Here is a 14222-nt window from a genome sequence, read left to right on the forward strand (position 1 = left end):
TATCATGATTAGGTTTTTGGTTTTTTTTTTTGCTTGTGATACATTATTTTTATCATATACCTCTTTAATACTTGTCTTTTTTGCATTTTTTCCCATAGAGTGTTGAAGAAGGAAGTCCTGCCTATCAAGCTGGTCTTAAAGCTGGAGATCTTATTACCCATATAAACGATGAGCCCGTCCATGGTCTTGTCCACACGGAAGTGATAGAGCTCCTACTTAAGGTACATTTAATAGTTTCTCTCTTCCCCGACAGTGAGGATTGGTGTACAATATCCATTAGATTGTCTGGAAAGACTTTTTGTAAACCACCAATTACTCATCCATTCAAAAAGTTCTTTCTAAAGAGTACTTTAAACGCGTGGTGCCATCTTCTAGTACCAGTACAGGTGAACCTGATCCCCCAAGAACCCCAATATACTAAATAGTATACATGAGTTTCAGTGCAGTCAGTAAGAGAAGACATAAGACAAGTAAACTGGCTTTCTTAGCCGAAGAACATGTCCCTTCGCCTCTCGATACGCCTCTATAAATAATGCACGAGTGTAAATGTTCCCGCTCCATTATACCTCCTAAATATTGCTATTCCTTCACAGAGTGGAAGCAAGGTGGCAATCACAACAACACCATTTGAGAATACATCAATAAAAACCGGCCCTGCTAGAAGAAACAGCTACAGAAGCCGTATGGTGAGGCGCAATAAGAAAACCAAGAAAAAGGAAAATATAGAAAGGTTAGTTGTGGATTGCTTACATCTGAGAAATGCCACAAATATTGTGCTGCTAGCATAAATCAATCTTTATTGTGTGTTTTCATAAAAATCTCATAAGAGCAATTACATAAATAGCATTTGAGACATTGTATGTTTGTGTCAATATTGGCTTAAATTGAATTTTTTGATAGAAGCTAAGAGACAGCAGTGATGCTTCACATAAACTTATATTTACAGATCAATATGGTACTTCTGAAGAGCGCCTGTTTTAAGTCCTCTCCTGCTTTCATAACCCATACTTTTCATCATATTGGTGCCCATTTCACATTGTGTTTAAAGCGACTGAACAAACAAAGATGACGGCACCATTTCTCGGACTACGTGATGTACACTGTGTGTTAGTATGCCTCTGTAGTCTAAGACACAACATGTTGCTCTATCGGGCCAGGGCTGCTCATGGGGGCACCACTAGTCAATCAAAGCAGCGTGTAGTGATTTAGACTAATGATGCCTACTAAGACACAGTGTGCATCACGTAGCACGAGAAATGGTGCCGTCATCTTTTTTTTTTTTGTTCAGGGCCGGAGAGTCGCCTCAAGGCTGCTCTATTTCTGATAATCCCATATAAAAAGATGTAGGCAGTGTTAGGCTGTGCAAGCTATTCAACCAGATTGTCTTGTTGGTATTAAAGGGGTTGTGCTATAATGAGGTTTTATCACCTATTCATAACATAGGTGATAAAAAATCTGATCATCGCAAAGACTCTACTGATTCCAAGAACAGGAAAACAATGTCCCTCTCTTTTCCATGCTTCTCCAACCCGCTGTGACGTCCTATTGAATGGAGCGATGGCCACACATGAGGCTGACCGGAATAGCCAAGCACTTGTAAACAGCTATCTCTGGCATTTCCATTGAAAATTAATGGATCAGCACCATGCGTATGCAGCCATTGCTCCATACAATCTGCTCCTCAATGCAGATGGTGCAGCAAGCGTATAATGAGGAGGAAATGAGACCTCTATTCTCAGGGGCTGTGGGGTCTTCGCAGTGAGGCCTCCATGGTTCAGACGTATATCACCTATTGTATGGATAGGTGATAAAAGTAGATTCTGGTACAACCCCTTTAACTCTTCTTTAAAGCATATCTCGTTTCAAGGGATTTTCAAAATAAGCTGCAGCTATCTGTCTGTAGCACACCCTCAATAGCTACATGGAGGACCTTATACAGCAGTACTGAGAGGTGTAGATGGGAATGCAGCTCTTGTGTGAGATAGACTTACTAGCACAGGAACATCTCTGTGTGACTCTCTATCTATTGATCTATCTTTCTCTCTCTGCAATTTGTCTTTTCTGCATAGACGTATATGGGAAGCAGCTGTAACCAGTGAGCTGATAATCTGTTTAGTTTTTTAAGACTGACTACCGGGAATTCCACACTCTTTCAAAGTTTGTCTTAACTGCGGCACTTCTAGCCACCAGCTGTGCAGGGAACCGCAGCATGGCCCCATTCACTTGAAAGGAACTGTTCCTTCGCTGTATAGCGGATGTCCATTGCCCGCTGTGCAGGAAAAAAACTGTGAAGAGGACAGAAAGCTACAGTAAAGCAGCCAGCTGCTCCCTAATTCTAAGGGTCAACAGATATATCCTAGTGATATTCCATCACTTTGTGTCATGGCAATAATACTTTAATATTTTGCAATATAACTATATTTCATGTAGTAAAACTATCCAAGTGCAGCCGTCAAGTAGTTTGGGGTTTTTTTTTTCTAGTTCTTTTGTACCATTAATAATAATTTTTTACATAATCTGTTTTTCAGGAGAAGGTCTTTCTTCAAAAAACTAGCAAAGCAGCCATCTCCTCTGCTCCACACAAGTCGAAGCTTTTCCTGTTTAAACAGGTCACTATCATCTGGTGAAAGCTTACCTGCATCACCCACTCATAGCCTTTCACCAAGGTCACCTACACCAAGCTGCCGCTCCACTCCAGACTTCCCATCTGGTGAGTTACCTAGAGACTTTAGTGTTGGCTTAGATTTAATTAAATGTGTCTTCCTGAAAGTTGTACATCTCCAGAACTGTGCAGACATGTAAAGCTGGTAGAGTTCTTATAGCGTGCAAAGATGTTGAACAGATTTCATGACATTTGCAAAAGGCTATATTTAGTTTTGAGTTGGACATATAGTGCTTTCTAATAAAATGTGCTTCGGTTTTATCTGTCTAAGCACTTACATGTGATGGTGTAGAGCCATAACAATAATTAAAGGCCATCACCATATACTTTCACTCAATCATTGCTCCACATAAATGGGCTACAATCAAATGCTAAAACGCTCATTTATCAACTGACTGGATTGTTTATGCGGCTGCAAAAAGCATCACATCTTCCTGTGTGAATAGGGGATCTGCTGCTAACATCAATGAAAGTGTATGGAGGACAAACAATCATGTTGGCGATCTTTCATCTTCCCCATAAAGTGTGAATTGCAATGTGTAAAGGCCATTTAAACAACACCAATCTCATTGATTGGCATTCATCATCCGGTCTCATATCAAGCCATGTCAATGCCTTTTAGAAAATGTCAGCACACTCATTAAGATTTTTGAATTAGTCTTTGAAATGATTGTGTGCATGATTCAAGTAGATCTCATTTGTGTTTTCTTCATTTATTTCTAGATCTCAGAAATGTCTGTATTATTTCCATTACTAATTGTGTTTTTTGTTTTATAGGTACTAATTCTTCGCAGAGTAGTTCTCCAAGTTCAAGTGCTCCAAATTCCCCGGCAGGTTCTGGACATATAAGACCAAGCACTCTTCATGGTTTGGGCCCCAAGCTGGGTGGACAGAGGTACAGGTCTGGAAGACGCAAATCTGCTGGCAGTATTCCTTTGTCACCACTTGCAAGAACTCCATCACCAACTCCTCAGCCTCCTTCTCCACAACGATCTCCATCTCCTTTACATGGCCATGCAGTGGGGAACTCAAAGACCACAACCACTTTTCCTGCAAAAATGCACTCTCCACCAACAATCGTTAGGCATGTTGTCAGGCCCAAGAGTGCTGAGCCTCCACGGTCTCCACTTTTAAAGAGAGTACAGTCAGAGGAAAAGCTTTCACCATCATACTGTTGTGAGAAGAAGCACTTATGTCCTCGCAAGCACAATTTGGAAGTAACTAAAGAAGAAGTTCATAAGCCATCACCACAACGTGACCTAACACTGCAATGTCTGGAGGCAAACACATGTGATATTCCTGCATCGACACGAGTTAGGCCTGTCGAGCAAGGTTGTTTGAAGCGTCCTGCATCACGGAAACTAGGGAGACAGGAGTCCTTGGATGAACTAGATAAAGAGAAACTAAAGGTCAAATTGGTTATGAAGAAAAAAGATGTATCAGAAAGACAAGACTTCCTTCTAAAACAAAGTATAATACAAGATTTACATAGTGAAATGGTAATCCTAGCTTCTGATGTTGAGAAGGAAGAAAAGGCACATCAAAGTCTGGTAAAGAGATCAAGCTTATCTGAGAATAAATTTCCTGTTTATGAACATCGTTCTGGGGCCATTACCTTTAAAGACACTCATTGCAAAAGTGGAAATCCTCGGCCAAATGGTGCTGGTATATCTGTGGAGAACCAGTCTTTCGGTCATAGCCAACCTGTTGCTGAAAGTGCCCACATATCTTATGAACTCAAGAAAGCTCCTACTGCTTGCTCTCTGCAAGAGAAACTTAACCATCCTTCAGAGAAGTTTGCAAAAGAGGACAATTTAGATAAGGCACCTCCAACCAACTTTGATTATTTTAGGAAGAAAAAGTCCTTTGAAGAGAAAGACAGCAGCCTGTGCCAAGTCCTAAAGTCTAAAATGGTGCCAGTATCTCATGAATGTATGCAAGCAAAACCTGGGCATCTGCAGACAGACTCACTGCTGGATAACAGGACTTTGAATGTTCAGAGCAACCCTCTCTCATTTGCTCCATTAAAAACTACCAGTAACAGTCAATGCAATGCAGACAAATCATCTGTTATAGCTACTGAGACCACTGTTCGGAAAAGCCCTTCTGAATATAAACTAGAAACAAGGGCTGTATCTTCGTTAAAGCCTATTGAAGGCACATTAGACATAGCCTTACTGTCAGGACCAAAAGTTACAAAAGCAGAGTCGGATGTTGTGTGTAACAACCCTATTAAACCTGATGATCAAAGCCGAAATTCAAAGACTGAGGTTGCCGATAATGGAAATGCATTATTATTTACAAAAACAAACTCTAATTACACAAATATTCATGCCGCGCACAAGGGACCCATTAGAGAGGATCTGAGTAAGAGTCTACCAGCTGAATGTCACACGGTTAAGATTCATCAAAACAAAGAACCATCAGACCTCGGAACAAAGGAAAATGTTGTAGATGTGACTAATTCAGTTGAAAGTCAAAGGGTAAGCACACTGCAGCCAACGTCAAGGTGTCCAGTGACGGAAGGATTGTCTTCTTCTGTGAAAGCTAATAGACAAGAGATGGCAACTCAGGATATGTCCTCTGTCAAGTGCTCACTGGAGCAAAGACATAATACATCATACTCTGAAAGGACGTGTACATTCAGAGAGTCCTGTGAGAATATTCCTGCTACGAGCCTGACACAATCTAGCAACTCCGAAAAGTACATCTCACCGCTTGGCTGTATAGAAGAAAGAAATCAACCGGCATCTGTTCCCCAGATAGAATCTAATCATCACATATCCGTGGTAAAAAATGTTGATTCGCCTCTTCTAGTTGAACTTGGGCCTGTTAACAAAACTTTGTCAACTGCACAAGCTAAATCTACTGACCTAAGCTGTAATAGCCAAAGTAAAAAGCAACAAGATGCCCCACAAAAAAGCTCCGCAGAGAACCAAGGAAAAAATTATGCAGAAGTTTCAGTTTTGAGACGAGAGACCTCCTGTCCTAATATTCATCAGAAGCCTCTTTCATTGAATATCCATTCAGGAGCCAGTATTAAGAACCTCACGTCCGTTAAAGAGGAGCAGAGTTCTACACAGGCGAAGCTGGCAGGCTGCATCAACAGGTCAAAACTGGTAACCGACTCTAAACTCGATTCTCTTAAGGTATCCCACTCTGATAAAATGGCTTACACACAAAAGTCTAGTTCAAAGCTGTCTGACCAAGCAGGTAGTAAAACAGTTCAAAAGTCTGAATGTCTTGTGAAAGCTGTTTCTGTCTCGAGTGCTGATATTGATGGTCTTACCCACCAGAAAGCAACCACTAAACCAGAAGCCAGTTTCACATCCACTTCTCCCATGGTTCATATAAGCACAAAGGCCAACGCCAATGTGTCCACCTCTGAACTATATTTTGATAAGGCACCTGCAGTTAGTTCTCAAACACCAGCCACTGTAAACCTTAAAGATTGTTCTGCAAAATCTCACCTTAAAGAAAAAACAAGTGCACATCCAAAATTAACTAGAACGAGTGGTGCCAAAACCAGCATTCAAGGTAGACATGAAGCAATGGAACTACTCCTAACAGTTAATCCTCAAGATAATAAAAGCACTGAAGCACTTTATGTCCACAGCGACAAAGGTAAAATTAAGATTACTTCTGTTACAAGTCAAGATACTCGAGAGGTGACTATAGAAAACAGCAAGTCTAGTATTTCTCAGAACATAGTAGGGAAAGAAGGAGACCTGAAGAAGACACACTCTGATGCCAACAACATCAGCATTACTTCTTTACCCAAAGCTACATATTCGGATGTCTCCTCAAGTAAAACGTACTTAACTGTGAGTGGCTGTAAGGAGAAAAATGAGCAAATGGCAAGCTTCAATGCTGCAAATGTCAAGCTTAAGAAGGATGCCCAGACATCATCCTCCAGTAAGATTTGCAATGTCTTAAGGGAGGGCAATGTTTCCAGTAAATCCGCCACTGACAAGCAACCGTGTGTCCTTACGAATACTACAGCCCCGGTGACAGTGCGAAGAGAACCACCTTCATCTCCCAGCAAAAAGACTGTTGTGAAAAACTTGCCGAAACCAGCAGCCGCACCTCTGGAGAATTCTAGTAGCCTTTCTTTAGATAAAGACTTGAAAGGACAAAAAAGAGGAAAGGATACAATTCCACAGAACAATCCTCACAAAAAGACATAATCTGCCAGCACCTTCACCAAGACCTCTTTACTGTAGTAGCTGCTAATCTGAAACTTCTTTCAAAACCAGCACTGTGTAGTGTTTCCATATCAATTTGTAACCCGTTTGATGATACAGTTAGTAGAAGGGTGTTTGTTCCAACTTCCAGTCCCAGCTAGAAGGTATTTGGTTGCCGGAGGCAGTTACTAGCAGAAAGATGTACCTAGTCAGTAGAAATGGGAAAGGGCTATGGGGAAAAAAGGTCTGTAATTTACACTGTTGTATTTTGTGTTGAATGTACAATGTACAGTTTGCTGCTCAATTTCACGGTTTACTTTATTTCTTAAGGAAAAAAAAAGACACGAGTTTTAAGGTCTGGATTTTTTTTTTTTTGCGGAGCTACATAACCCTGAGCAGAACAAAAACATTAAGTGATGAAAGTCAATAACTACTTTTCCACAGTGGTATTTATAGGAATCTTCAAGACTTCAAGAGAACTAACTTCATCCAGTACTCATCGATTGGTTATCTTGTCTAAGTGTCCAGTGGCGTCTCGAAATGCAGTCTTGTCATGGACAGGTCAAGTGTAAGGCATAGACGTACGTTGATTTCTGAAAGAGGTTCTCCAATAATGTTGGACTGTTAACAGACCCCTTGTTGTGCCAAATAGTTAATATCTATAATGATGACCTCATCTAGCTAGTCACTATCACAAATAATATGGCTTTGTGACTCCAATTCTCTATGTAGTCTATACTTATCACCTAGAGCCTTTGGTGTCCGTATACATAGCACATTACTACTATTATCAAAGCACTGATCTTTCATCTAGGATTTGGATTCTGTCCTATTCTCAACCTCCATTTCACAAGTGCAAATATCTTAACTTTTTTGTGGAAAAAGAGACATTTTGTTGCGGTTCTTGAATGTATATATTTCTGTTTACTACATAGGCTTGAAAGGGAAACGTCTTTTCTTTCCAAAACATATGTGAGTGTTCATGTGTAGCCGGGGCCTTACAATGTAGAGGTTTAGCTGTGCTAGCATTCTCCTTTTTTTTTTTTGTAAGTACATTAAGTAGCTCCATACATTTCATAGCATCTCGTTTTCTGTATTATAAATATGTGAATATTGTAAAATAAAGGGGTTTTCTTGTGTAACATGGGGCCATGTTAGAGCTATTTGGTGCTTGGAGGGGAACTTTACTTTCTACCTTTTTGTAAAGCCTTATTTATATTTTATATACACACTCCCCACCACATGTATTTGTTAATCCACAGCTGCAGAATGAGGAACCTAACCCTAAAATGACCTAAGGTAAATGCACTGGGGATAATCCTCACTCAGAACGGCAGCGGTTTGTGTCCACATCATGTAATCTGTAGCTGCTACAATGTTACTGTGATATTAAAAACATCCTATAGTTTCAAAGGATTATTTTTTCAACTTCTCCACTACACAATGTGATATATTAGCAGAAAGAAGGTTTCTCTCCGATAGAGACCTTTGGGACCTTGGCATATTGTCCTTTTCTAGGCAGGCAGTTCCACTTTAGGCTCATGGGAAGTTACTGGCTAGTATCGAGATCTCCAGTTAGGGTAAGGGGCCAAAGTCCAGTGCCACACGCAAATGAAACCCTGTGCACCCGCAGTGGACAAAGGCTACACAATTTCACTGCAAGATCATTTGGTCATTGGCCAGCATGTGTGGGCATGGCTTGGTTGTATGTAACCTCACCCTAATGGGCTCTTGACTTCATGCTTCTGGTGGAGCTACTTGGTAGACAGTCTATTCAAGTACTGTTTGCTGTATCTTGGGCACCTACTTCCCCGCATGTTTGTGCAATGCCTGGGATGGAGCGCGTTGATTATAAACACATAGGGGCAAATTTACTAGTCAAGAGACGACAATTTTCTGGTGCAAATTACGCCAGAAAATTGTCTTAAATGCTTTGCGCCACATGTGTTTTTAGACACTTTCCCGAAACAGGAGTGTCCTAAATTGTGCAAGAAACTGCATCAAATTGTGCTAAAATTTTGGTGCAATTGTTAGCATAAACTAAGCCAAATAAAAAGTAGTTTAAACCTGGCCTTGACTGTCTTAATACTAGACAGATTTATCATTTAGCAGAGCTACTGTGATAACTGGCGCGTTTTAAGACTGTCTAGCCTAAGTTGGCACGGTCTTAACTTTTAGACAGTTTTAGTAAATAAGCCCCATATTGTTCTCCATTATCATTTGATTTCTACAAATAGGAAACATCCAGGAAACTATTGGCTGTCCTGACATTTATGTCTTGGTAAATATATGTATTCTGCAGCATGTATTGCCTAGAGTGGTTTCACACCTGCGCCCCAGGTTCCTCTTTCCTGCACCTTTTGGGGAGCAGGAAAGTAGAATCCCCATAACCAAACAGTTTCATCTTAGGAAGGAACCAAACCGTGCCGAACAGACCCCCATTGACTTTAATGGAGTACAATCGGCTTCATCTCAGCTGCCCGACTTTTGGGCAGAAGGAAAAGTGCTGCATGCAGCACTCTTTCTTCAGGTATTTCGAGATCTGCTGCAGAACCTTTTGATCAGAGGTTCCAATGCAGATGTTAAACTGGTCTTGGAAATCTGCATTGTGCTTGTTCCTCTGCTATTTCTCATGAAAATGTAGGAATAAGTCAACTTCTATGCGGTACCATTCCTGTAGACAATTGGAACGTGTCCATACACCGTCTGACACACTCAGCACTGATTGGATGCTGCCAGTGTGTGTTAAGAACACTTTGATTATGAGAATGGTAGCACAAAGTTGTCAGTTCTTTCATACAGTTCCTGGAATAGAACAATGTGAAATTCTAAGAAATATGGATGTTTCGTGGGGAAAACAAGTATTTACTAAAGCATGACAGGAGAGCTGGTAGGTCCTCCTTTAAAAAAAAAAGAGAAGTAAAAAATTGAAGAATGTTTCATAAACTGGACTCCTCTTTACTCCCCATCTGTTGTAACTTTGTAGCAGCTTTAAATCCCTTCTTGTGAATGTTCTATTTAGTCTACAATGTGTTTTTCTGTTGCTCTTGTGGACATAATAAGTCCAGTCGACATGTTCATCGACAGCTCTGCAATCTTCACATTAGTCAGATCTCTACTAACATCATGACGATATATTAACCTGTTTTTGCCGGTGCGTTTAATTGCTTGCTGCTCCCTTGAATAATTGATGCAGAGGATTCTGAATAAATAAGAGGCTTGTAGGGTTAGTGGCAAATCCATGAAATACCAAATATGAAAGCACCTGCCCATCATGCATTGAGACGTTGTTCATTCTTGCCTTTGAGTTCTCTTCATCCCCTTGTTGATTCAATGTTTACAAAATGTATGTGTTGTGGAGTCGACTCTCACACCCGTCAATCATTTTGTAGTCTTAAGAGTACCTGGTGTGTTCGCGTTCCTACTTGTTTGTATGTGTTAACCTTACTACTGATGTAAGAGATTTGTGTTACTGATTAGTCTCTTCTATGTAACTAAGATCTGTGCTCCTTTTCTAGTCTTTTCTGCTGTAGAAATACCAGCTTAATATCTGTGCAATAAAGTGTTTGTTGTCTTAACTTTATATAAAACAAAGTACACAAGTTAAAAAAACCCACAACTTTATGAATGTTGTATTTGTTGTATACTGGACAAGTATTTATACTTCAGCTGCAATGCGTACGATTGAAATAAAAAGTCGGCATGAAGGCTGAGACTGTATGGTTTGTCAGTTCATTTCTCTATTCAGGTTCTCCACAAACGGGCAATATCCGTGACCGTCAGGTGGCGTGTGCAGGATCAGACTGGAGTTTCTTGTCTGGTACAATAGAGACTCCAAGATCTGCAAAGGAGTTATAGACTTATTGCAAAGTTGCTTCACTTAAAAATTGGTGACTTTTTTGTTGCATGGTAAAGTACAGTTCTTGAGAACAGCTGCATGGAGATCTGTGCAGCCATTGAAGGATATGGCAGTGATGCTACCTCTGTTTGTTCTGGTGATCACATGATGTTAGTATAGACCCAGCAGAAAAAGAGAAAAATGTTCACCCGAGTTCTTTTTTTAATGTTTTGGGTAAAATATAATTTACAGAACAAAATGGAATGAACTGTAAAGGAAAAAACAAAAGTGACACCCTCCCCTTTGTGCCAACAGTATTTGAAGAGCAAGGCCTGGCACAACTTTTCTTATGGGGTCTTATTGAACATCACAGTGCATAATAGATGAGAATGAAATTTGTATGTGTCTACTAACCGTTTGTGTGACTTGGGCCGAATGTACACGGCCGGATTAGCATTGCGGAATCCAGAGCACGCATCTGCCCCCGGACTCCGCAGCAAATACCTGACATAGCATGGAATGGAAAAATGCTTTTTCCTGCCCTCGAGCGGAAATCAATTGCGATTCAAAAAAAGGTGTTTTTTTTTCCGCTCGCATGGGGAAAATCGCAGCGTGCTCTATTGTTGTGCGGGCTACGCACAGACGGTTAATATTGAAGTCATCGGAAGCCGTCCATCCTGTGGCTCTTCTGCAAACATCATTGCGGAAAGGCCACAGGATACGCGTCATCGTGGTCAAATCTGTACTGCGCATGTGTGCCAGTGTGGCGGCTGACACATCCGCAGCACAGAAGAAAAGACTGTGGACTGGTACGTAGTGGTCATTAGCCGGGCACCAGGTTGGATTTGGCTATGGAATCCGCCCTGTCGTAAGCATGCAGCCTTATCCTGGGTTCACACCGTGTTTCAAGCCTCTTCATCCTGGTGTTTTTTCTGAATCACCGAAAATAGCCTTCCGACGAAACCCTGGAGAGAACCATTGATTTTTGTTAGTCAATTATAGAACAAAGGTGTTTCTTTTTTTACTTAGTTTCCACTTGTTTCCATTTATGTTGGACAGATTAGCATAGTTGGCAAAAATGCTAATTTTCTCAAATTGTTATCAAAGATGGTATCTCTGCTCTGTCTGACTGATGAAAGCATACATCAAGAAGAGAGTAAGAATAAATCAGCTCCTTGTTAGACATCCCACGATTATCAGTAGATGAAAATACATTGCTGGTGCTTGGTGGGATTCTCATATGTCCTTGGGAATCCACTGGCACCCAGTGTCCAGGTTTGCGTATCAAAATAATCCTCGTCCCAAATCCAGGATGAGCGTCTGGGAGAATGGAGTCACCGCAGCACGGTAGCCTAAGAAGATCATCCACGCGATAAATGTAGAAAAATTCCCCGCGCCCACGGACTAGGATATACTTAATCAAGGCCCAGTGGTCTCATGGTGGTATTCACCTTACTTTATTTGTAGGAATGCAACGTGTTTCGGCATGTCACATGCCTTTTTCAAGCATCGATATAAACTCATAGCATACATATGTAGATGGTGTTAGCTTACATATCAGTGGTCTGTAGCAGTAATCGGTGAAGTGGTTCTGATGTCACTTGTGGGGGAGGAACTTCTCTTTTGACCCCGTGATCAATGATGGCAGTACGTCGTTCTACAAATAGACGTTGACTACATCTCTGATAATTTTCTGAATGAACATACAGATTGAAACGCACGTTGCGTCTCACGATGGTCACCACGTGATGTGTATGATATCAAGAAGAGAGGTAGCCATGGAAGTACAAAAGCTTTCACATATCTTGTTCCAACAATGGCGCAAATCGTAAGCAGAAAAATAATCCAGCATGCAAATGGTGGGTAAAAAAATTCCAAATTTTTCAAGCTTTTTTACCTACCCTCTGCATGCTGGATCACTTTTAGGACTGATGAAAGCCTACGGTTTAAGCCAGGGTTTCATCTGAATACGGTTTTTGGCAACTTAGACAAAACCCAGGGAAGTAAAGATTTAAGGCACAATGGAATGTTGCTAATTTAGTTGGAACTTTTATAAAAATATTTTTTTATCTACTACTTTCCAGAAACTAAAACCACAGTTTTTGTAATTAAAATGTTCATAAGCTAGATTTTACTAAAAATCTTGCACGTCATTCACATGATTGGCACATGGATGCAATATGCTTTTCATTAGTCTCAGATTAACTATGCATTTGGAACAAGAATTCTCTTCACCAGCCATTACTAGGGGCAGACTTTTGTTACCTTTTTTTTTTTTTAACTAAATGTTTCTTGTATCAATATTTTAAATACTTACAACCGATCCTGAATTTCCAATAAGAAATCATACAATCTTGGAAATTTCCCTACCTACCTCCTTGATAAAAAGGAAATCTTAGAAGCAAGAACAAATGAGGGGAGGGGAAACTGGGTTGTTTTACCAGATTTGGCGGTCTGCTAGTACATTTTTCCCAGCTTTGCCTTTTGTTCTCAATATTTCTCTATTTATCCATTTTAAAATACTAATATTTTAATTTTAAAAAAATGTTAATGCTTTTAAACTAAAGCATATACAACCCTAATTCCAAAAAAACGGGACACTGTGTAAAGAAATGTAAAGGAAAAAATGCAATGATTTAGAAATCTTATATAATCATATTTTATTCACAACAGAACATAGAATACATATCAGAAGGTGAAAGTGAGATTTTCCCATTTTATTAAAAAAAAAATGAACTCCTTTAGAAATTGATGTCCGCAACACAAAAAGTGGGACAGGGTAACAAAGGGCTGGAAAAGTAAGTGGTACTAATGAGCAACAGCTTGAGGGTCAATTTTCTAAGTCGCATAACTGTATAAAAAAAGCACATTAGAGAGACAGAGTCTCTCTGAAGCAAAGATGGTCAAAATTTCACCAAACACTTTGATTAGCATTGGGGAACAGGTGTGGCCTAACCTCTGGAGTGGACAAACATACGGTTAGAGAGCTCTACTAAAGATCCTAAAAATCCTGCAACATCTTGCCTCAAGCCTGGGGCTTGCCATTTGCTACCCTAACTTCCACAGACCCAGTGGCACTACGCACTGCCTACGGTCTTCTGGGGCCTGCCAGCCAGCCCTCTAGTCTTCCTGGGCCTTCTCCTCTATGGCCGGCACTGAAACTCGTGGCTGTGCATGACCATCTCCTGCTGTGTGAGCTATTTCGGGAACTTGGTGACTCAAGACTCCTCTAGAGCCAGCAACTTACTTAACCCATGGCTACTCTGTTCTGTCTGCATTGGCCTGCACAGCTTCCAGACATTACGCATCTTCCGCTTCACACTGATACTCCTCAGCGGCAGTTAATGACATAATGGGAATATCCCTTGTTGTCCAACTGCCCGGACCATCTTTCTACACAGTTAGAGCCTACGGGTGGATGGTGTTGGACACATCCAGCACCTACACAGTACTAACTGCAATATATCCTGGACTGTGTCTGTAATATAAAGAGATGGATAAAGTGTCCCCTCAGCTGGCCAGTATCAATTAGCTCCTG

The 14222-nt window shown here is 40.7% G+C and overlaps 1 protein-coding gene across 5 annotated transcripts in view; it reads left to right on the top strand.

Moving 5' to 3' along the window:
* MAST4 (microtubule associated serine/threonine kinase family member 4) overlaps window positions 1-10559 on the top strand; it is a 513577-nt gene extending 503018 nt beyond the window's left edge. For all 5 annotated transcript variants that reach the window (XM_066602813.1, XM_066602814.1, XM_066602816.1 and 2 more), the window contains 4 exons: window positions 99-221; window positions 594-730; window positions 2529-2710; window positions 3440-10559. In XM_066602813.1, coding sequence (XP_066458910.1) covers window positions 99-221; window positions 594-730; window positions 2529-2710; window positions 3440-6849 — 3852 coding nt within the window. In that variant the 3' untranslated portion in view covers window positions 6850-10559. The remainder of the gene's footprint in view (window positions 1-98; window positions 222-593; window positions 731-2528; window positions 2711-3439) is intronic.
* The last annotated feature ends 3663 nt before the right edge of the window (window positions 10560-14222 follow it).

The sequence above is a fragment of the Eleutherodactylus coqui genome, chromosome 5 (assembly GCF_035609145.1).
Source record: "Eleutherodactylus coqui strain aEleCoq1 chromosome 5, aEleCoq1.hap1, whole genome shotgun sequence".
In the NCBI taxonomy this organism is placed as follows: Eukaryota; Metazoa; Chordata; class Amphibia; order Anura; family Eleutherodactylidae; genus Eleutherodactylus; species Eleutherodactylus coqui.